The sequence below is a fragment of the Stegodyphus dumicola genome, chromosome 4 (assembly GCF_044657685.1).
Source record: "Stegodyphus dumicola isolate Sdum_Otavi_A_Nest chromosome 4, ASM4465768v1".
Classification (NCBI taxonomy): Eukaryota; Metazoa; Arthropoda; class Arachnida; order Araneae; family Eresidae; genus Stegodyphus; species Stegodyphus dumicola.
The window spans coordinates 61501559-61525815 of record NC_140771.1 but is presented as its reverse complement, the minus strand read 5'-3'; the positions used below and the strand labels follow the sequence as shown (position 1 = coordinate 61525815).

Sequence of the window (24257 nt, the reverse complement as noted above, 5' to 3'; positions counted from 1 at the left end):
AGTTTTACATAAAAAATATATATGAATATAATTTGAATGAAAATTATAAGTATTATTTTTAATACCCACTCAAAGGTCAGTTTTTCTTCAAAATTCCTCCACGATGGCATCTCTCTCTTTAGGCAGATAGCCCTTGCATGCGTTACTCTATTTAATAAAAACTTAATCTGACATATGTGCCTAATTACAAATATTTTAACATACATAATTTTATATTTACATTTAGCCATCAAGTTTCAAACTTTTCAAATCTTCTAGAAAATAAATTTTGGCAGATCTCTTTTAGCAATTTTCTTAAAATCTATATTTTTGTAGTGCAACAGCTTAGAATTTTATAAAACAAATTCATAATCAAAATCGCTGTTATTAGTTATCGAAAAATAACCAAGATGTGATTTTTGCGTAAATGTCAGTAAACTATACAAATTGCTATTATCCATTACACTATGAATGTTTCTTTCATGCGAGAGTGTCCCTTTTTCGATTTCTATGGAACTGTCGTGTGTCGAAATACTATCAGAATCTTGTCAAGCGAGCTTCTGAATGTAAACAAAGAACACCCCGCCTGGTGACCCAAGCTTCAAAGCAGTGCTTCACTTCTAGCGCGGAATGGCCCCTCCTCCCTTTCCTACCTCCATGCCGAGGACAATAGGTTTGGACAACCTTTTACTTAGCCAGGTACTTTAGAATAGGCATTTAAGGGTCATTTACCCCTCCCTGTTTGCTTCGTAACAATACCAACGACCGCTGCAATAGATGGTCGAGTCTTGCAATTGGTACTTTCTCTCTTCATCGCCGCTTAGCGTGTTTTGCTTTGTGGAACAGGCATGAATGAAGATTCAGTTGAATTACGCTTTCAAATGAGGTGGAGATAGTAAGTGTTGTGAGATTATGACGACACCTGTTACGATCGCAAATGGGAGAGGTTCAGAAAGATCCTGAAGTGCTTATTTTAAAATACAGATTATAGAATCGTTTGCGAAAGTGAACCACGGGCTTGAACAAAATTGGATGATATTACCTAAATACACATTTGTAAAAAAGGCATAGGTTCATTTAACTAGCTTAGAAAACTTGCATAAGGATCATTTAAAATTGCTTCGATTAAAAATTATTTCGAATAAAGTAGTTTATTTCTTTCTTTACTTACAACTCTTTCAATTTTAACTAAAATCCATTCCGAATATTATAATTCACGTCTTCTTTTAAAATTTAAAATGGAAGCTTTTCCATCTCTTCACAATGTCAATCATCAGCTCCTAAATAGTATTTTGAATTTTGATATATATTTAAACCAGTGTGTGAGGTTTACGGTTATTAGTTAATTTTAAACAAGAATTAAAACCAAGTCTTAAAATCTTCCTAAGACTAATAAAATTGTCAGGACTGCTATTCCTTCTAACTGACTTTGCAAGCATAACTAAAGTCCTGAGTAGGAACAGGGAGTTTACTAAAAACTATGTTCGTGGGTGTGGGGGGTAGAAGATATGACATAAATGGGAAGGGCTTAATTACCCTTTATGTCTCACAATTTACAGCCGTTCTCGCACCCGGGATACAAAGACCAGTACCTATGGTCTGAAATGTAAAAAATAAGAACTAAAGCTAAATTAAATAAGAACATATAAGGTATTTCTCTCACTTTCCTAGCGTCCTTCGTGGTGTAGTGGTTCTGCACGCTAGGCCGGTATTCCAGAGGTCCGTGGTTCGATTCCCGGCGAAGGAGGTTGCTTATTTTTCATCTTTTCTGCTTCCAATTATCCTAATGACACCACAGTGGCGCCCGAAATAAAAGGGTTGTGGATGATGATTCTCCGCACCCAGGATTTGGCGATTAGGTCCCCTAAAACCCTAGTCGCCCTTTAAAAAGGGGAGTATATAAGGTATTTCTCCCACTTTCCTAGCGTCCTTCGTGGTGTAGTGGTTCTGCATGCTGGGCCGGTATTCCAGAGGTCCGTGGTTCGATTCTCGGCGAAGGCGATTGCTATTTTTCATCTTGTCTGCTTTCAAAAAAATATCTAATATCTCTATAAACTAAACTCAGATACTTTACAAAGAATAGTAACGCGAAGACTGGCCTTTTAAACTCTAGGTATGTAGTGAGTAAAATACGGGAAACTGCAATACGTACGTCTTTTTTTCAAGGGAGAGAATCCTTTCTCTAACTCTCTTGGCTAAAAACCACAACTTAAATACTTAACAGTCTGCAAGCTCAGTTTGCATAACAAATCTGTTCGCGTTTATTCTGACCGGAAATGGAATATCTTCCATTTCCGGTCATATTTGAGAGAGTTTTAAAATAAAATGAATGTTAGTAAAACTTAAAATCCTTGCAAAATAAACTAACATAAATTAATAAATAATATTAATACATAAATTATTTTTGTCTTTCTAAGACAGAAAATATAATTTATGAATTAATTTTTGTATTGAATTTATGAAAAAACCGAATTCATCTAAACGAAATTTCGGCTTGGTAAAAAACTAAATCATAAATCTGCTACAAAAATAAATAATAATAGACGAATTTACACATTAATAACGATTTTTTACATCAATAAACTTTTCTACAAAGCCAAAAGATTAATTTACTAAGCCTTTTTGGTTACTGAATCGGTGATGATTACATTATTTTCCTTATTCCCTTTATTAGAAATTGTTTAGTTCAAATAATTAAGCTATGCTAAGAAGTTCAATGAAAAGTTACTATAAATAAAGCCATTTCTTCTGGACTTTCATGTTAATAATTCATCGACTTCTGAAACTTACGCAAATCCTCCCCTCAATTTAAGCGATAATAAGGTTTAAAAGTTAAAGTAAAGTTTTTAGCGAATTCTTAACTACAACTAGTGCTGATTCCCAGCGAATTAGTTAAAATTAATATCAAAATTTTTGGTGCCAGTTTTAAAGTCATATGGAGATATTCTTATACTCAGTAGGACAGATAGTCACTTCATATTATCATGAAATGTTTTTTAAATCGCTCACCTTGACTTCATGTAGTGCAGCACTTTCATGGTTCATAGTTTCGTGAGTTAATCTCCCCAGGAAGCATTCCTTGTTCGTTAGATCTTTATACGCAATTGTCCTCTGAAAGAAGAAGATTTGCAATTAGAAAAAAAAAAAAAAAAGGAATGGAAATAAAGAGAACAGATGTAATTATTTTGCAGCTGCATCTCTTTATTTGAATTTTTCATTGAGATGTTTAAAGCAAGAAATTTAATGCCTACTTAATTAAAACAATAAAATATGCCAAAAATATGAAACACAGAATTATTATTTTTGAAAATCACTCGTAAACTAGTCTTTCTTCCTATAAAAGTGAAAATCGAATTTTATTGCTATTTTTGCATCATAAAATTTGCAATATGCAACCATAATTATTGAAAACAGAAACTCTGATGAAAAATAAAAAATTACGTCATAGAATAAAGGTACTGTATCTCTTTCTTCAAAATTAACTTCCTTCCAAAGGAAGATTTCATTATGTGTCTTATGAAATGTACCGATCCTTTTTACTGAAAATCAATGCCAAGTAAAAGCAGAATTTTAACAATTACTTATTTTTCATTATTTACGCTTAAGCTTTGTTGAAAAAGTTTCTACTTTCAAATAATAATTTAAGCTTTATCATATAAGCTCTATCATAACTGCATTAAAAATCCCACATACCATTTATTTAATTATTTTACGTATAAAATATCAAAATGCAGTGGACCATATCATGAAGCCAATTCCCTAAAACCTCTGAAAAACAGCAGTATTTATCAGAACATAAAAAATATAATGATAATTATAAAAATACCCTCTAAGAAGATAATTCTCTAAGAAACCTGAGGCGATTAGGTATAAGGTGACCAACAAATTGCCTAATTTCGCTCATTGAAATATTTTATGTACTAAACGCTACAATGTAAATATTTATTCAGAGTTTAGTCTCGATATTAGGGTAAAGTCTTTATTTGTATGTTTATTGCAATTTAATATGTTGATGTAGTACTTAGGGGGCTTGTGTAAAAAATGAATATTTAGGTAGCAATGATTATGTGTTCTATCTACGGCACTTCTTTCTCACTCTCTATGACAGGTTGAAGCCTTTAAACTGTATACAGATTTGACAGAAACTGTATATCAATCGAATCTGGGGTTGCAGTTGTTGCGACTGAAAAATCAAAATGTTCATTCAAAAGAAAGATTAAATATTGTAATTACCTATTTTTGTTTCTCATTATTCAAAAAATTCTGCTAGACAATATAATATTCATCTTTTAAATTATAACATTAATTATGTCCTAATGTATATTTGATACTTAATTTTATTAGCAAAGGTATCCATTAAACTTTTAATTCAGCGTTTCTCTTTTCCTAGATGCTTGCGCAGCCAGCCGCCTAAAATAGTCATTATAAAAAAGAAAAATATATTGTTAGGAATTTTGTACATATATAAATAATTTTAGAGTAATTATATGTGAAACTGTAGTTTCTTTTATGTATAATTTAACATAAAAAACTAATTAAGCGAAACTTTGACAGAAAAGTGCAGGTAAGTCTTTAGCATTAAGTAAATGGATATCTCACTAAATTCACGAGATATCGCCAGGCTGACGGTGAAATTGGGGACTAATTTTAGGCGGGAAATCGCCAAAAGTCGCCAAACTTTACGACCATTTGGCGACATTTTAGTTTGGTGCTGTAATGGGTATTGCAGTTGAATAACTATAATTGATGCTAGATGTAATGTAATCGTATTTGTCCCTCATAATGCTTTCCAGTATTTTCGAGAAGTGGAAGGTACTAGAAATCTCTCGACGGTAGGGCGAAAACTATATAAAACCTGGGAGAGCGTCAGTTTCTGAGTAATAATCCGCTCTAATAACGTAAAGATCTTAAAATTTAAGGTATATAAATCTATCTGCAGAACGCGAGAATTTAACTATGAGATTTGACAGAAAGATATCAGGCCACTTGTATTTCACTTACTTGCTGACTGCGAGAGTAATTTTCCCATATAGCACAGCTGTGACGTTACAGTTACGTCTCAATATTACATTTCCGTCACACTGCGTTTATGACCACGCTACAACGTCACAGAGGTGTCCCATTGTGATGTGGATATGAATATCGCACAGATGTACATAAAAAGTCACAGCTAGCATATAACGTGACCAAAAGAAATTTCTCAGTTTCCCCCACCGTCACCTTTCTTGACCTTGCTTACACAATTCTTTAATGGAAGGTTGTCTTGGACGCTGACCTTGCCCTCCCCATTCATTGTTAATTGTTTCAATAACCATGCGAAATAAATTACTTTTATGCTAATAGCTTGCAGTTTTATTTATTTCTTTTTTATTAAAAATATTGAGTGTTTTTATTAATGTGATACTTAAAAATCATGTTACTACATGTAACATGTCATACAGATTCTTCATTATCTAAGAAAAGACTGTCGTCAAGTCTTGAACAAAATAAAGTCATTACGCAAACAGAAAATCACCTAAGACGATATTTACCCGTCTTTTTGTAGGTATGTATCATCTTAGTCTTTTCTTCTATGCCTACCCTTGTTTTGTAAAACATATGCCCTCCAAAGAAGAACGAAACTCGTTTCTAATACTATGGGTAGTCGCCTTAGAAAAGACTCGCTGTACTTTTTTTTTTTATCAAACTAACTCTTTTCATTATTATAATGCAGTAGTATCCATCATATGCAAGCATAAATTTTACGAATGTCTCAATTATCTTATTTCAGCGTCACTATGTTGTCTCAGGTAATATTTTTTCCATATTAGTTAAAACTTAATAGAACTCTGAGCATTGATAAATGAGGCACTATAGGATTATTCATTCTGAGACACAGACAAAACAGTTCAAAATGACTACTTTAGGAACAATTTAAAAACACTCAAGCTCAAGGCACGTGAAAGAGATAAAGAAAATTATTATTATTTCATTCTTTCTCCTTTATTATAACACTGTACCGCAAAGGAAAGAAAAAGGGCCGCTCTAATAACGCAAACCCTTAAAAAAAATCTCCGTGTTAACTTTTTAGGCAATATTTCCTGTTAACCAATCAACCGCACCCTGTATCATTTTATGGCAAGATTACGATTCAAATCACACGTCCTATAATTACACGGCGCTTTTACTTATTTATTTTATAACTTACCCCCCACTTACGAGCGCAGTTTTGGTGGTGAGGAATCAATTTGAGGAAGTTGTATTCTATGTGGAATGCGGTAGGTACGGGGGGGGGAATCTTGTGAAAGAGAGTGGGTACTGACTGTAAACGAAGCTAGGAGGTTTGTTATTAGAGCAGAGATAAGATTAAATGGTGGGCATTTTAGGAAAAGCAATCTTGTTACTGTATATTTTTTGAAGAATGTATGGATAGCGTCCTTTTTAGAAATTTTTCCGAAACAGACATCTGAGAAACAGAAAAATTTCTCGTTCCTTGAAAAATTACACAACAGCTCAGATTGTCCAGAAATTAATTTTCTGAAAAATACCTGGCATGTTAAATTTTTGAAAATTAATTCCAACTTAGTTTTAATAAACTACCGCCTGTGCAGTCAGCCGCCTAAAATAGTTGTTATCAAAAAAAAAAAAAAAAAAAAAAAAAAAAAAAAAATATGATTTTAATGAATTTAGCTAATGTATTTTCTCGTATCCAGCAATTAATTAACAATAACTGAAATAAATTTGCATGTATTTATTTGAAATCATTTTGTTTGTGAAAGAAAGAATAAATTCAAAAGAACCATTAAATGTCTCACGCATTGCTGAATGGCAACACACTGCCGCGTGGATGATAAAAATATTTCATCTCAGGCAGTGGCAAGACATTTAAGTCGCTGAGCTTGTTGATTAAATTCAAAAGTATACTGCATTTTGGCAACGCTTTCTCTTATATCCCTGAGCTTTCTGATTAATCATGAAACATAAAAATATTTACTTTTTGTCGGGCGGTAATACAATGCTTTTATATAGCTGAGTTTTTAATTAAAAGAGTTCATTAAGCTCACGAAATTAAAAAAAAATCGAAATTCAAAATTGGGGCTTCGAAGGGCGCATTATCGGATGAAGAAAGGATTATGAGAGTTCAAAAATTTAATGGCTATAAATACCCCAGTTTACCTCCAGTGCGAGGAACAAACATTCTCTTAAGAATTCTGTACATATGCAAAAACGTTTTAGTGAAATTGTGGTAATTTTTTTGTATAATTTAACATGAAAATCTAAAGAAGCGAATCTTTGCCGCCAAAGTAAGAATTCAGGAGCAAGGCCATTTAACATTGAATTAATGGCTATCTCGCTAAATTGAAGAGATAGCGCCAAGCTGGCTAGTTTTGGCAACTAATTTTTGTCGCCAATTTTGGTGAGAATCGCCAAAAGTCACTAATTTGTGGCGATCATTTGGCGACATTTTGGCACGTCCCTGAATAACTGTAATGGGTATTGCAACTGATGCTATATGTGGCTGTAACCATATTCGGCCCTCCTCGTATGCCTTCCAAGAATTTCGACAAGTGGAGGACACTAGAAATCTCTCTGCGGCCGGAAGAAAACTATACAAAACTGGGCAGAGCATCAGTTTCTCAATTGTTGTGGTTTAGTTCAGCGTTAGTTCGAAGTATTGAGCTATATATCTCCGTATGAGCTTTGCTCTTTAGATGTGCTTAGCATTCGTTCTGGTTAACGTTCTTAGTTTGAAGTGTAACTACTGATTGTGCTTTGTGATACTGTGAAGAGCTGTACGAGTATTTTTGTGGGAAGTTCCAGAACTCTGAACTGTTTCTTTTCGTAAAATAAATTTTATCAAGCTGTCATCAGTTCTGTATGCATTCAGTTTATGACGAACCCGTGCGCACGCAACAATGCAGATTCTTCATTACTTAATAATGGAGGTAAGTATGATTATGATGGAAAATAAAACTTTATAATTGCCTAATAATCTAATAAAAAGGGTTGGAAATTATAAATAGAGAAAGAAACACTGAAGTAAATTTTTATTTACAAATTTAGGAAATATTAAAGCTGAAATATGTCCAAAGAGGCTTAATGAAATTTAAATTAAAAAAATAAAATAAGCAAATAAATAAATAACAAAACAAAATAAAACAGAAATATATAAGGTAAAACAGAAATATAGCTACATGTTTGTACTATGTAAATGTGTTACTGTGTACCAGTGGTGCCAAACCTTGTGCTCGCTGATCGTTTTGTATGTGCTTGCCAGCCCTATTAGGTACTATGAACAAAACATATTTTAAAGATAACCATTAATTTACATTTCTTAATTGTTAAAATATGGCAAGCATTTATAGTGTTGAGTTTTTCTTTCTTCTGACACCAGTTGTTACGTTATTTTCTTCCTTCACGTTCGTACGAGGTTCGTAGATTTGGAGTGAATAACGACGACACTGGATGAAGTATCGAAACACACTTTATTTATCAATATTAATCAGGACAGCTCCAAAACACTTTTACAGTCGTCGAAGATCTACTATAAACACGCTGGAACAATCAGCGACACAGCCTTCACACTGTCAGGCAATAACGGTGGAGACAGCTTCCTGCAAAGCACCCGCCTCTACTTTTCGGTGTACAGCTCCCGACTCTGCTTGGTCGTTCTAGGAACTCCACGTACTCTCGAGACTCTCCACGCTACAACTCGCGATGCACTGGACGACACACGAGCACAGCTTCCGACTCTTCGGTTCAGTCGTTTTCGGAACTCAACATGCTCTCTCGACGATGCACTAACCGCGATACCTTAACAGATTCCTTCGGTGCACTCGACGACCCACTCGGCACTCGCTGCCCGGCTGTCAACTCGATCGACTCCGCAGGGATTGACTCGCTAGACGAGACACTAACTATCTCGCACTCTAGACGAGGCACTCACACACTAACTGACTGCGGACCAGCAGAGTTTATATAGCTTTCGGCTTGTATTCGAGAACATTCTGGGCTAAACCGGTAAGAATTCGTTCCAGAAGGTTCTCCATCCGTCCATGGCATATCGCCAATTTTGTCGCCAAATGGGTGATTTCTCGCAAAATGTGGCAACCCGCCCCACCCTTTCCATTTATGGCAACCCTAAAACTGCTTTGAGGGGAAGCTATCTCACCGCGCCTCTACATTTCGTAACAATAGTCATAAGAGATATCTTGCAAGACGTTATAGAATAATTGATTGCTGACTGATGAACTTGATAGCGAACATGGAATCTTATTGCTTCATTCCGATGTTAGATGGCTCAGCAGGGGAAAAGTACTTCAACTATTTGTAGAACTTTCGCATGTCTCGCAACTTAGAATTCGCATGTCTTTCGCCAATAAAGCAGTTTTTGTAATCCGGAAACGAAAGTTATAAAGAATTGGACGATAATAATTGGTTATCCGATCTATATTTTGTCAGGGATATAACAGCTAAGCTGAACAAACTGAACGAAGATCTTCAGGGAAAAGGAAAAAAAAAAAAAAAAAAAACTTTTTCAACTGACTGGGACTGTAACTGCTTTTCAGATAAAGTTAAATTTGTGGATAAATCAGACTAAAGAAAAAAATTTTGCCATTTTCAGAATTTATCAAGCCATATTAATAACCACATGGCAATTGAAACACAGAAATACTCGGAAAACCTAAATGCACTGAAAAATAATTTTAAATTCCGCTTCTCTGATTTCCGCACAGTTCAACCAATATTATTATTTATCTCAAAACCATTTATCGAAATTAATGTTTCAGATGTATCACATAAGATTGGAAATATGTTTAACAAAAATGTTGGTGTTTTGGAAATGTGCTCGCGATAGGCCAAAATGTTCTCGCTATAGGCCAAAGGTTGGGCACCACCGCTGTATACAGTAGAGCTGACATGCCAAACTGAGTACCTAAATCGGGCCAAATAATCGTCAGTATTCAATTATGCGGGCCACAAGAAAAAGAAAATGTATTTTCGTACTTCGTCCATTTAAAAAGTGAGTAGTTACATAAAATCACATCTAGTATAGTAAGTTTCTTAAAAAATTGATGCGACTGGTAGCAAACGCACGCAACCTTAATTACTCTTTCCCAACGCATCTTTTGCCTGCAACTAACCGTTCGCATGTCTGGAAACATGCTGCTAGGACTAGAGATTTTCAGAACTGAGATTAGATATATGTCTGCTAGCCTGGGTCTCGCTGAGAACTTGTATTTTTCATAAGTGTGAAAAATTTTTCACATTAATACCTACTACCGAACATGAAAATTAAGTGCAATCAAAATTTGGGCTTTCTGGGAATTGCGCATGAAAGTGCTTGTAAAGGTCGGGAACCCCTGTCACTAAATTTTTATTTTAGAGTTCATTCGCACTGAATTTCTAATAATTCCATCTGTAAATGGACTACCACATTTTCGATATCGCTTGAAAAAATATTTTTTGGGAAGAGGTTGTTTCAAGAATCCTTTTCAGTACCCAAGGTTTTACATACGTCTCGATATCAAAAGTAATTCCAAGTTTTAATAAGCAAATAACCTGTAACGGTTACAGATATATCTGTTGAGATTTTACATGAGAAAAACATGTTCTTTTTACATAATTATTTGCTGTAATATTACATGCAAATATTCTGTAACCATTACAGATATATCGTTTGGAATTTTACATGAGAAAATGAGAAAAACATGTTCGTTTTACATAATTATTTGCTGTAATATTACACGCAAATAATCTGTAATCATTACAGATATATCGTTTGGGATTTTACACGAGAAAAATATGTTCTACTTACATAACTATATGCTGTGATATTACAAGAAAACGATCTGTAACCATTACAGGCAAAATTCTTGTAAAGTTACAAAGAATACACCTGTTACTGTTACTCAAATAACCCATGGCATCCCAGTTTCCATGAGTTTTCTTAGTAACATTACAGATTTTTTTTTTTTTTTTTTTTTTTACAGTGCAGTTAGCCTTAGAAGCTCAAAAAATTGAAAATGAAATAAAAGCTAGGGATGCAGAGTTGGCCTTAGAAGCTCAAAGAGTTGAACTTGAGAAATTAAAATTAGCGCAGCTAGAGAAAAAATTAGAATTGGAAAAAGTTAGAAGTCAGAACACAGCTAAAGATGGATCTTGCGCAGATAACGACTTGATTACAGACTCGGGAAATTATTTGGAAAATTTGATAAAGAGTGTCAAAACATTAACTATTCCTGTTCTGGGAAGGTCGGAAAACTTCAGTTTGTTTTTTCAAAAATTAGAGAGAGCATTCATAAGTAAAAATGTACCACAGGAGCTCAACATTACATTTACTTCTAATATAAGGAACATTATTTATATCAGTCATTGCTTGAATTAGTTTCATAAAAAGCTTGATTTAGCACATAAAAAATAAGCGAATAAAATATACTTAAATTTAATAAAAAATGAAACCTAATTTCCAACATTCATTTATCGAGATAATCTAATAACCATGCATAACAGCATTGAACCAGAGGAAAACATGATCAAGTTCACTGTAAAAAAAAAAATCTGTAAGGTTACTAAGAAAACTCATGGAAACTGGGATGCCATGGGTTATTTGAGTAACAGAAACAGGTGTTTTCTTTGTAACATTACAAGAGTTTTGCCTGTAATGGTTACAGATCTTTTTCTTGTAATATCACAGCATATAGTTATGTAAGTAGAACATATTGTTCTCATGTAAATTCCCAAACGATACATTTGTAATGGTTACAGATTATTTGCGTGTAATATTACAGCAAATAATTATGTAAAAAGAACATGTTTTTCTCATGTAAAATCCCAAACGATATATCTGTAATGGTTACAGATTATTTGCGTGTAATATTACAGCAAATAATTATGTAAAAAGAACATGTTTTTTTTTCATGTAAAATCTCAACAGATATATCTGTAACCGTTACAGGTATATGCATATGATTAACCGTTACAGGTTAATCATATGCTTGTATTATTATAGCAAGTTATTATGTGAGTAGAAGATACTTTTCTTACGTAAAATTCCAATGGTTGTATCTGTAAAGGTTTCAGATTATTTCCTTCTAATATCCCATTAAGTAATTATGTGTGTAGAATATATTTTTCATAGATAATACTAAAGGATATGTCTATAAAAGTAATAGATTTTTTGTCTAAAATGATGCTTATTATAATAAAATATATTGAAATCAAGATGTTTTGAGTAAAACAATATCTGCATGTGTATATCATTATACAGATATATGTAAGTGAAGCATAATAGTTTGGCTTTTTAAATTAGTCAATTTGACCTCAGAATAACATTAATTTAAAAGATGTGCTTTCAACAGCAATGTTCTTTTTCAAAAAGTAACATTAGTCTGTTGCAGAGTATTTTTGTTTTATGAAGAGAAATGATATTATTGAAAGGCCTTTCATATTATCATTTTGATTAATTTAAAAGTTCAAATTGATATGCTACTCCTTATATTTGCCCTGTAAAATAGCTGAAAAAAATAGTATGCTTTATTTGCATGTTTTAGTGTCAGTTAATAAGATATGTTCTAGAACTTTCTTTTTAGTAATTTTAGCTAAAATAGACACATGTTGCTTTAGATTTAACTTATATGAGTAAACGTGTTGCATGTTGATATGATCATATTATTACAGTAAAAGACATTTTGTGAAATATTTCTATAAAGAACTCAGAACAGCTGTTCTTCATATTTTAAAAATATATTCTCTCCTTCTAAAAAATGACATTTTCAGTAAATTAAAGAATTCAACATATCAATGAACTTCATTTTGTTACTACAAGGAATTCAAATTTTGTTCATACGCTTGAATTACAACGTCTAACTAATCTTTTTATTCTTATCTGCACTCAGTGTTTGTCAACAGTCTGCTATTGTTTGAAATAATACATAACTTTTTTACTTACCTTCAAATAATTTCCTTTGAATTAACAGATAGAAGTCTTTCATTAAAAACCTAATGTCATGCTTTTTGAATAAGCATAAAACTTTGCCAACTGACCTTAATTTTTAAAGCCTTGTTTCCCTTAAAATTCTTAATACAATTATGCCTTTAAGAAATTTATTTCTAAAATTAATACTTCAGTTTAGCTTAAAATTTAATTCATTTTAATTTTACCTATAATTTTTTACAAACATAATATGTAATAAATCTAAGCTTAATGTTTACCATTTCGAAAGTGATACTAAAAAAGTATTCCTAGTTATTATAAATTTCGAGATTCGCATACAAAATTGTGAAATAAACATGTGACAACAGAAAACAAACTTTATGCTCTCTCTATATTACAGCATGTTAATTAAGAAGTTTATTGAATTTGTAATTTTATTGTGAAACACTATGAAGCAAATAATATGCTAATTAAAATACAGAAGTAAAAATAATTTATTACTTAATTCATAAACTTTACATAAAACCTGAAAAAAAGAATTAATTAAAAAATAACATGATGTAATTTAATAAACATTTCATAGAAATTCGTTTCGACTGCTTGGAAAAAATGAATGGTTTTTCCCCTCTTTGTAAACCATGTCTCCTAAATAAAGAAAAAAACATTTCTTTTAAAATCATAATCCTGCTCTTAAAAAGCTTATAAAAGTTATTTTAATATATGTTTTAAACATGTGCTTATATAACACTTTTAATTATATTTCTTTATAATATCTTAATTAATTAAGAACAGCTTAAATTCTTTAAAAAAGTGGATTACAGTGAACCTTCTCATTACGACAAGCTACAGTCAATCACTTTTTAAATTTAACCAGCATTTTTCATAAAATAACTAATTAGTAAACATAACTTCTCTAGGATGTCCACTATCATTTAAAGATCAAAATTTTCAGGAATAACGTATAGCTAGCTTAGAGAAGGTTCATTGTACAAAAACAGTCAATATTCAAATATTTTCATAAATGAAGCCACCATAGTTATTAAATATAATATACAGTATACTTATATTCAGAATTCAGAACTTGAATAAATTTCTCGAACTGTTTTAGCATTCGAAAATTATTATATTTATTACCTTAAATTTCTAAAACAATATTACATATTCGTCCAAAGGAATCACTGGGACTCGGACAACATTTTCTCCCTAGCTTTCTTTTAGCACAGGATTCTGAATATGTTTTAATGATTTAGGTAATGTTTGTCTTCCTTAAGGCGCTCACGAAACAAGTTACCCTAAATGTTTTGTCCGCATAGTGGTCATTTTCATCTTACTAACTGATTTGCTAGTGGATTTTGGGTGCATGGCCTATCATTGATGAAACAATAATAGTGAACAGCTTCAAGAAAATGGGGATATCTAAAGCTCTTGATGCCATATTCCCACTTAGTTTTACTAATTTTACCTTCCGAAAATTAAGAGGGAAAAATTAAACGAATAATTTAATTTCCAAAGGACACAGTCACAGTAGGAATATAACAAATAAAAAGTAATCATGGATAAACTACTACTATCACAATATTATTTATTTAAAAGAAACCTCTATTTCAATAAGAATACACATAATTGCAACATCTAATAAGTTATCTCCTTTCTTCTTTATAATTTGAACTTCTGTCATTCTCATTGTTGTTCTTGCAAATCCTTAGGCCTCAGATCAAACATAAATAATTAGAGAAGGTTGTGGTTCGATGCTTGCTAGGGTGAACATTCAGCTGATATGGCAAAATTGCACAGTGAATGGCAGTTGGTATTTGCTTTCACTATCATAGATCATTGTTTGTATTAGGCTGGCATAATATTCAACAGTTAGAAGAGAAAGATTCAACGGGGCCTTAAGTGTGCAAAAGTTTGCCTTTGTTAGTATGACGAAAACAATCATTATGCCGATAAATCCATTTTAAAATCTTGGGATATTCATTTTCTGAATGCATTAAAAGGGGGAAAATTATGTAAATATTTTTTTTAATTTTCAGAATCTGGTTCTAAAGCTGGGTGGGGTGGAATATGCAACGCAATACGGTAATTCTGAAGATCATTGCTCGTGGCAGTACAAACTAAACGGTGATAACTTGCATGCTGTAGAAGAAGACACAAATTGCAGTTCCAGATGCATTAAATGCTTTGAGGTCTAGGGAGTAGCAGTGGGCAATACTAAGAGTGATATTCAAGGTATAGGGAAGTAGGAATGAAAATTACTTTTATCAGATAACTTAAATGGTTATGTTACTAAGCGTTCTTATTGGAATGTAGGTCTCTTTTAAATAATAATACTATGATAGTTACCAGTAGTTCATTCATGAATATTTTTGATTGGTTATGATCTTATTGTAATCACATCCTTCAAAATTAAATTTATTGCTTAATTTCCCCCTTGATTTTCATACTATAATATAAAAGGAGGAAAAAAGTCTGCAAGTAAACATAACTCCTCTTTCTCTCTCTATATATAGACATGTATCTTCGTGTGCAACTAAGCAAAACAAATGTGACTTTTTCTTCTTTAAAAAAAAGTGTGTAAATAAATAGGATGAGAATTAAGTTCATTTCAAAGACTTATGACACATGAAATATACATGATCAAAATAAATTAGAAAATTAAGTTCAAATAAATTTTAAGCTAAATGTTGTTGCAATGTAAGTTGCAATAATTCAGTTGTAATAATTAATACTAACAAAACCAAACATCATATTCCCATTCTGCAAAGTATAAAAATTATTCTGCAAAACTGACAAAATGACCAACACTTTGGCTTATTTGATAACTTTCATATTCTCTCCTTTGTTTGCATTTAGAATTTATAACTTTAATTTTCCACAGAAATTTGTTTTTGATTTAAAAAAATTTCACTGGCATAATTTCATTCACTTTAGCATATATTAATAGATGCAGAAGGTTTTTGTACCTTACATAATTTTAAATCTTATGTAAACTAACGTAATTAATAACAAAATCAAAACATAGATCAGAAACTGCATAAAATTTAATTAATAATTACTACTAGTGTCACACGAAATGCTATGAAATTAATTAATAAAATAAGAATGAGATAAAATATATAGAATTAATATTCCACATGTGTGAAGTTTGGAAGTTTTACGTTAAATATTTTTTTAAAATTAAGTATTTTTAAAAATGACCCCTTAAAGCATGGGACCTTTCGTAATTAGTACTTGCAAATCCACTTCGCTAGTCTTTCATAACATTGCTTTTCTTTTATTAACAAGAAATATTGCATTCAGTTATTTAATTTAAGATATAAAAAATAAGGCTACTGAAAGGCATGAATACTTACTTAAATTTGAAATTAATTTGGTTGACTTAAATATTTAAAAAAATAAATCTTCATATATACGTCTAAAAATGAGACCTTATTAATTTTCTTTTATTTGAACGGTATCTGAATTCTGCCTTTGTTTGGACTAGTAAATCATTGGGCAATTAAATGCCAAGCTATAAGAGAACTAATGTAGTTTACAAACGCACTGAATTTTATTTCCGGTATTAACTTTCAAAGAAAGTAAAATTTTCTGCATATTTGCATCATTTGGATTGATAGAATATGGCAAAGCATGCAAAGGCTATCAGCCTAAAGGGAAGTATATATTCATGGGCGGTTTTGTAAGGAAGAGTAGCTTGCATTTCCATTTATTCATGTGTATATATATATATATATATATTTACATTGTTAATGCTAAAATCAATGCTTCATTAAAAATTCATTATTATTTTATTTTTAATACAACATACAGATACAGAATTGTTTTAAATTCCAATAAACAATAAAAATTTATTTTTAAGAAAACTTATTTTATGATTTATACTCGTATATTATATTACATGAATAAGAGATTCATCCGCAGAGAACCCGTTGGCGCTTCGGGAAAGAATCCTTTGGCGCTGTTGCATTTTTACTCGCCAAGCTCGCGGTTCATCGACGATGAGCCGAGCCGTAAATGTGATATTTTGTAAACGTGATTTTTAGTGCATGTAAATTCAAGTTAGCAGACAAAACAAGCATATGGTAGTAAAAATTCACAGAGAATAAGCATGTAGATGTAAAACTAACCGGTTAAACGTGATATACGAAAATAAATTTGAATTAAATTCACGTTAGCACAGAAAAGAATATATTAAGCATAAGACAATATATAAGCATTTATAACGGAAATAAAAATTCATTTAAAATTATCAATTAGTATTAATGTATTGAAATTAACCGGTTAAACGTGAGAAACGAAAAAAATTTGTCTTAAATTCCAATTAACACAGAAAACAATATACAGTGTCTCACAAAAGTGATGGGACACTTGTGCTTTACGAAAGGAAACTGTAGTAAAATAAATTAAAAAAAACATGTAAACATTCTTTGTGGGTGTGTTTCATACTTAAATTTAGTAACAATTATTACATAACATACATTTTCTCAAAATATTATAAATAGTAATTTAATAAAAATACAATTGTTTAGAACGGAGCAAAAAATGGCTCAAATAAGTGATGGGACACTTACCTTTCCATCAAATATTTATCCAAAAATTTTACTTCTTAAAATGTTTTAATATTTTGTTGGATTTCCTTTTACTTTTAAAACGTGATTTAATCTTCTTGGGATGTATTCGACTAATTTTTTTGTGATTTCTGGAGTGATTTTATCCCATTCTTCTTGAAGCGATGATTTTGATTGTTGTTTTGAAGAAATGGTGTGGTTGCGAATTCTTGACTCCAATTCTTGCCAAATATTCTCTATGGGATTTAAGTCTGGAGATTGTGGTGGTGTTTTTATTTTTTCAGGACAGTTATACAGCAGCCAGAGTCTAACGTTCAAAGCAGTGTGCTTGGGGTCATTGTCCTGGTAGAATTTAAAATCGTTATGAAGGATCAATTTTCGTGCTGAAGATTTCAAATTTTGATTTAAAATGTCAATATACTTGTACTGATCCATTATACTGTCAATAAAATCAAGATTACCAACTTCGAACAAGCGAATACGATAAATCGGTTGGGTTACCAGGTTTGAACTATTATCGCTAAAGTTGGCGATGTTTACATTTACCGGGTATTCTGCGGAAGTGCTTCCTTTAAGAAAACTTATTTTATAATTTATATATTATATTACATGAATAAGAGAAACATTTGTCAAGCAATGTATTAAACTTGTATTAGCAGATTCATGCTATCCTAGTAACAAGACTATCATACTTCAAAACTGTATTAAAACTGGGCAAAATAAAATCAACATAAATTCTACATTAAATGTTTAAAAACTTATAAGTATGCAATGGTAGTTATATATACAATAAAATATATGTTGTCATTTATAAAATATTAATGAAATGATATTTTTGGAAATAATGCACAACATTTTAGTTTTGTTTTAAATTAGTTTAACGAATTGTTAGAAAAATATTTTAGGTCATTTCCATTTTCCCCCTGTTGATATTGGTATATTAAAATATATGGAATAATTAAGTTGCATCTAGTTAGTAAAACAAAACATTACGAAAAGTATGATACGGCATATTTTTAATCAATATAATTACTTCATTTTGGAATTATAATATTTTCGTAAGAAATTAATACCACTGAAAAAAATATTATTACACTAAAGGAATAAACGAGATTCTCGACCGCGTTGTTCAAGTTTTTGTAATTTTACTTCATAACACACTCGTACATAAACATATTAGACTGAATTATAAACCAGGTATAACTTAATTAGATAATCCTAGAAAAAGAATAAACTAAACCTAGTAAGCAAAAAATATATACATTACATTCAGAATTCTAAATGTTTATATATAAACGTTTCTCGCAAGGCCTGCCGGGAAAAAGATGTCAAACGTTCTTTGGTCAGAAGATTGGAAAAGAACGCTAACATGATTAGTTTTGTTTTCAACAACCACATTACCATTTCAATTAAATACCACAAACAGTGATTAAATTTTGGAATAATTAGTTTTAAATAATAATACGGGCAATTTAAGGCGTAATTTATCGGATGCACAATGACAAAATACTACTATTAGATCTGCATTTGGAATAAATATTTTGCACTCTTTCAACTCATTAGACATTACGAACACTGATATTAATTAATCGCAAAGCTTAAACGTTTAAATACTTACTCACTACATATAACAGTGCAAAGTGCATGAGAATAATCTGCATAAAATAAACAAAAACTATTTCAAGTAGTAATTGTAAACATTTTCTTACTTACCTGCTCTGCTACAAGCAAATCAGCTGTTACCGCTACAGTTTACTTTCAACCTGTTACCATTACAGGAAATTCTTCTGTAATTTTTTGATTTCTGTAACTTTACAAAACTTTTGCCTGTAAAGAGCGAACTTTTTTTTTCCCGTGTTCTAATGCATAACAGCAATAGAATATACTTAAATTTAATAAAAAATAAAACCTAAATTTCCAACATTCATTTATTGAAATAATCTAATAAACATACATAACGGTAATACATACGGAATATTAAATTATACGCATTTTTTCTTGCATTTCATTTAAACTTATTGGATTGAATTAAATCTACTTCGCCGACAGCGCATAAACCACAATAGAATAAATGCATTCTTTAAAATTCACTCTAGTATTTGCTTACCATAGCGACACTCTGGCGCTAGATTCACTTAACAGTATTATATTTCGTTCATATTATCACTCATATAATGCACAAAATTTATATCATTTAAAGAATAGAATTATCTAATCGTTGCCCCATGTTCTATTCAAATACTATAATAAAGCTAGAATGATGTATAAAAGAAATTAAGCAAACAAAACAAAAAAGAAACAGTTTTTCACAGACGATTGAGTATTTCTCATTCAATTAATTCAGTTCTCACTTCGCGAGAAGGCAAAAATACATAAAAACTCAAAATATCTATATTAAAAATTACGAAGTAAATCTTAAACACTTATTTCCTCGAAAAAATTCCAGAAAGGATTAAGCATGATTTAATTGGCAATAAAAAATGAAGGCGAGGCCTTTTTGCGTTATCTTTGTTGTTGCGAAGCTAAGTTTCTCTAGATTGGCAACAAATCCCCTAGTCTGCTGTTTCAAATGTAAACAATCAATGGCCGCCATAAAAAAAGGCTTAGCGGCACTTAAACAACTTTAAAATTGTTGATAATTCTAAAAATATTGCACACATATTTACTAAAGCCATAAAAACCTTAACCGGAAGATAAAACAACATAATTCAATCATTTTTAAAGCAAAAAATGTACAATTTACAAGCATATAAGAGTAAAGAAACTGAGATCACTGAGCCGGGTAACAGAGTGTATATATATATAAATATATTTATATACGTTTGGTCCGGCCGATTGCAACCAAAATACGAGATGCAAATCTACATGTTTATAGCAGTCCTATATACAAAATTTCAACGTTCTGACGCTACTCGTTTTTGAGTTATGCGAGATACGTACGTACATACGTTCGTACAGACGCCACAAAAAATTCTCTTCAGAATTAATATTAAATTCTAATAAATGTTTCTAATAAATGTTTTATAATTTTTTTGGAGGAAATGAGTCTTATTCTGTTCTTACGTACAGATATCACGCAAAAGCATCGTTAAATTGCATTCGATAGCGGTCAAAATGGATATTTTCGTTGAAATATGCTGCCTGAAACTTTTCGCGATTACAATACTTCCTTTTTACTTCGTACAAGGAAGTAAAAAACGAGAATTACACAGTGTTTGGAAGAATATGTACCAAACGGAAAGCAATAAAACTGCAGTTTGCAATTAATAAAAAATATTTAGTGTATTTTAATATTACACAATTAAATATCACATAATTATAGATTACAATATTTCATAAAAATGCTAATGTTCCCTTAACACTATTTTTTCCATCATACATTTCATACACTGTTTAAAATCATTAACCTTTTCCGGATACTATAGAATGTGCATTATTATTAATTTTAATGTATTGCATCTTGCTATTCATATATTTAATTCATCTTCAGCAGTCATATTATGTACTGGTGTACCAGTCCAATAGTTTCTTTGTATTTTGTAAATAATGAGCATACCATAACAGCTTGAATTGTTGTTGCTTCTGTATTGATTGCATTTTCAGCAAAACCAGGAAGTGTCTTATCGTTGTATGTTATTTTTGGTTTTATATGAATTAATTCTGAGAACCAACTTTTCAATATGAACACAATAATCGATTAATATGAATGATACGATATAACTTTGGATAGCTCTTAGGACGTTATAACCGAAGCACAAACCATCGTATAACTTTTTAATCACCGGAAACACTTAAAACACCAAAACACAACATTATTTCACAGATTTCATCGGAAACACATAAAACACCAAAACACAACACTATTTCACAGATTTCTAGAAGATTCACAATGCGTTGTTTGATTGACAGTGCATTACATTTGTTTTTAAAATAAGCAATATTATTTATGTCAGTCATTGCTTGATTTAGTTTCAAACATGAAGTCAGTCTTTTCAAACACCTTACAGATGGCATCGTTACCAAATTAGTTGAAAGAACTGCTAGAATCTCAATGAATTGCGCAGTTTATTGTTCGAATTTGGCAGCTATCCAAAGCGCGCAAATCTCGAGATGTTTGTTTATGTAAGCATCCAGTAAATAATGTACCGTTCTGCTTCTCCTGACTGTCGATGAGTTTTCCGTCATATATATCGGACAGCCGTTAAATATGCATCGTTTTTTAACATTGGACGTTTTCTCGGAATTCTTAAAATCGCCCCATTTTTATCCGTGAATATATCTTAATACAATCGTATCTTCACGAAAATTACTTTTTGCACTATATGCGGTAAAATGTTTCATATAATGTCACCATATTAATTTAAATAAATTCGTCCTTACTTCAAAAATAATAAATAAAGTCATATTTCAGAAATAATTGCTAACATGTGATTTGCATTGATTTCGGAAATATGATTTTTTAAAATACATGAAATGCATAACTTAATAACTTACTTTATAGATTAGTTTCATTTTTAAATATTTTGCTATAATATTTATAAAAAATATTTTAAGTGTTAATTATTTTAACAAAATTTTAAACAATTATTTAGAACGTATTTTTAGTACTAATTAAGTTTAATAAATCAAAAGTATTTATATTAAATTTATGTTTCATTAGATGAATCTATCTTAGATTAATATATTTAGATGAAAAAAAATAATGAAACACTGCCACGTTAATCTTATGCGGACTTCAGATTTTTGAAAGGGCAGATTTAGTCTCTTTTCATTCTAAAAGTAAAGCTGATGAACTATAAAAAAAATGCTAAAACGACCACGTCTAAAAGCGGTCATATCAAATGACGTTTCAGCGACGTCGAGAAATTGCCAAGATACAACAGAAAATATTTTGCGTCTTCGCAACGTTGTAAAGACGTCGTAAAATCTACCACGACCACTCTGCAACCTCTCGGATCAGTATGCAACGTCGTGTGCAGGCCCGCGCCAAGTCTAATAGGCGCCGTCGTGCAAATGTCTAGAGAACGCCTTTATGCAGTGACGATATTAAAGAGACATTGCTTATTGTTAACATTTAAAATGAAGCATTATTAGCATAATAAATATGAAAAACCCAAAATATTACATTCTATATTTTATTTTGTATAAATATGGAAATATTTTGTGCTTTCTTTAAACCCACCCTCAAACAGATTTATTGAAGAATTATACATATATTTATGTTACAAAAAGCCGTCCAACCGGTACAGTGGTTAGCGTTGCTGACTGCCGTGCCGAAAAGCCCGGGCTCGAATCTCGAAAAAGACGTGGATGTTTGTAAATGTATTGTGTCCGTGCGGCATGTGGACACTCTAAATATGTGAGGCAAAAGTCCTCTCGAAAGGCTGGTGGTAGGAGAAGGGGGGGAGACGCTCGAAACCGGTCCCCCCAGGATGTCAGGGGACATTGAAGGTTTTTGGCCTTTACCATTGTATAGTTTTCGTGTCCTTCTCGGTATCTTAAAGTAAAAACTTACGAATTCCAATGGTGGAATACATATGCACTCAAAGTGCTGTGAATGTGACAGTATAACTTGGTGAGGTGACAGCAATGTCAAGCAATTATATGCATTTCGAAATAAATTGGCATAAAACACGCAAGAAAATAAAATAATGAATATATACAAGTCCCAGTGTTATTATCATGTTCGCCTTAGATGCTAACTCTATAGCATAAGTTGATTAATATGGCTGAACCAATCACAAAGTAGCAGCAGTAAATTCTAAACAAAAGTTTAAAAATTTTCTTGAGTATAAAATAAGCCGACATAAGATAATAAAAGCAAAATATGACATAAAATAAGCAAACTAATGTAAATAAAATGCAGAGACAATTATTTAAAGTACTTCCTTCAGAAGTTCCATAATCCTTCAGAAGTTCCAGCTTATCTAATCTTAGTTTTGTTTCTCAAACATCTGAATTGCTTCAAGGGCAATAGATAACCATCTTGTTGTTAGAGTTTCTATATTTTGTATAAATATGATAGCTATTCTTTATAAATGAGGTAAAGTCTTTTAAACCTTCACTAATATCAGAGGTATTAGAATAATTTTGAGAATTCCAAAGATAACACAAGGTTTCAACCTACTCATGGGAATTACGATTTGTGTTACATGTAATAAACTGTGTTTAAATCTCAATATGATCAGCCTGTGCTCAAGGATCTTTCTTTTATGAACCATCATTATTGTAAAGTAGTACCTTAAGGCATATGTTTATTTCTTGTGCATTATGAAGAAATTTATGCTAAATGTTTTTTTTTAAATGATTTTGGTTTAATGAAAACTACCCATTGTAATCTTGTTTATTTGATAAATAACCTATATCGTGAAAATTAGCATTGCCACTGTCTAAGAAACTAAAACAAAAGAACTTAAACTATTTAAGTGTTGTATTTATTTCGAAGACCCACTGATGGGGTGTTCGGTTTTATTTTTAGACCAAGCTCACTTTTATTCCGTTATATTGCATGTACTAAGCACTGTACGAAAAAATTTTTATGATCATTGTTTAATTAAATGAATTTGTTTATTATTTTTTTTAGTTTAAAAACGAAACAATTCGGCAACCAATCTCTATATAACAATTTTAATCCGGTACTATTACGCTCGAAAATGCAGAAAATGGCAGCTTACTAAGGAAACACCAAGAAAATAAAATCTCCTAAAAGAACATGCTATTGCACTGCTGCAACGATGTCAATAAGAACAAAGAATTCAAAACGTAAATTTTTTGATACAGTAAAATGAGTCTGG

The 24257-nt window shown here is 31.3% G+C and overlaps 1 protein-coding gene across 1 annotated transcript in view; it reads right to left on the bottom strand.

The window, feature by feature from the left end:
• The window catches only part of LOC118200610 (uncharacterized), a 291645-nt gene that overhangs the window by 59625 nt on the left and 207763 nt on the right, over positions 1–24257 (bottom strand). The window contains exon 4 of the mRNA XM_085815009.1: positions 2989–3090. Within this exon, the coding sequence (XP_085671135.1) occupies positions 2989–3090 (102 nt within the window). The remainder of the gene's footprint in view (positions 1–2988; positions 3091–24257) is intronic.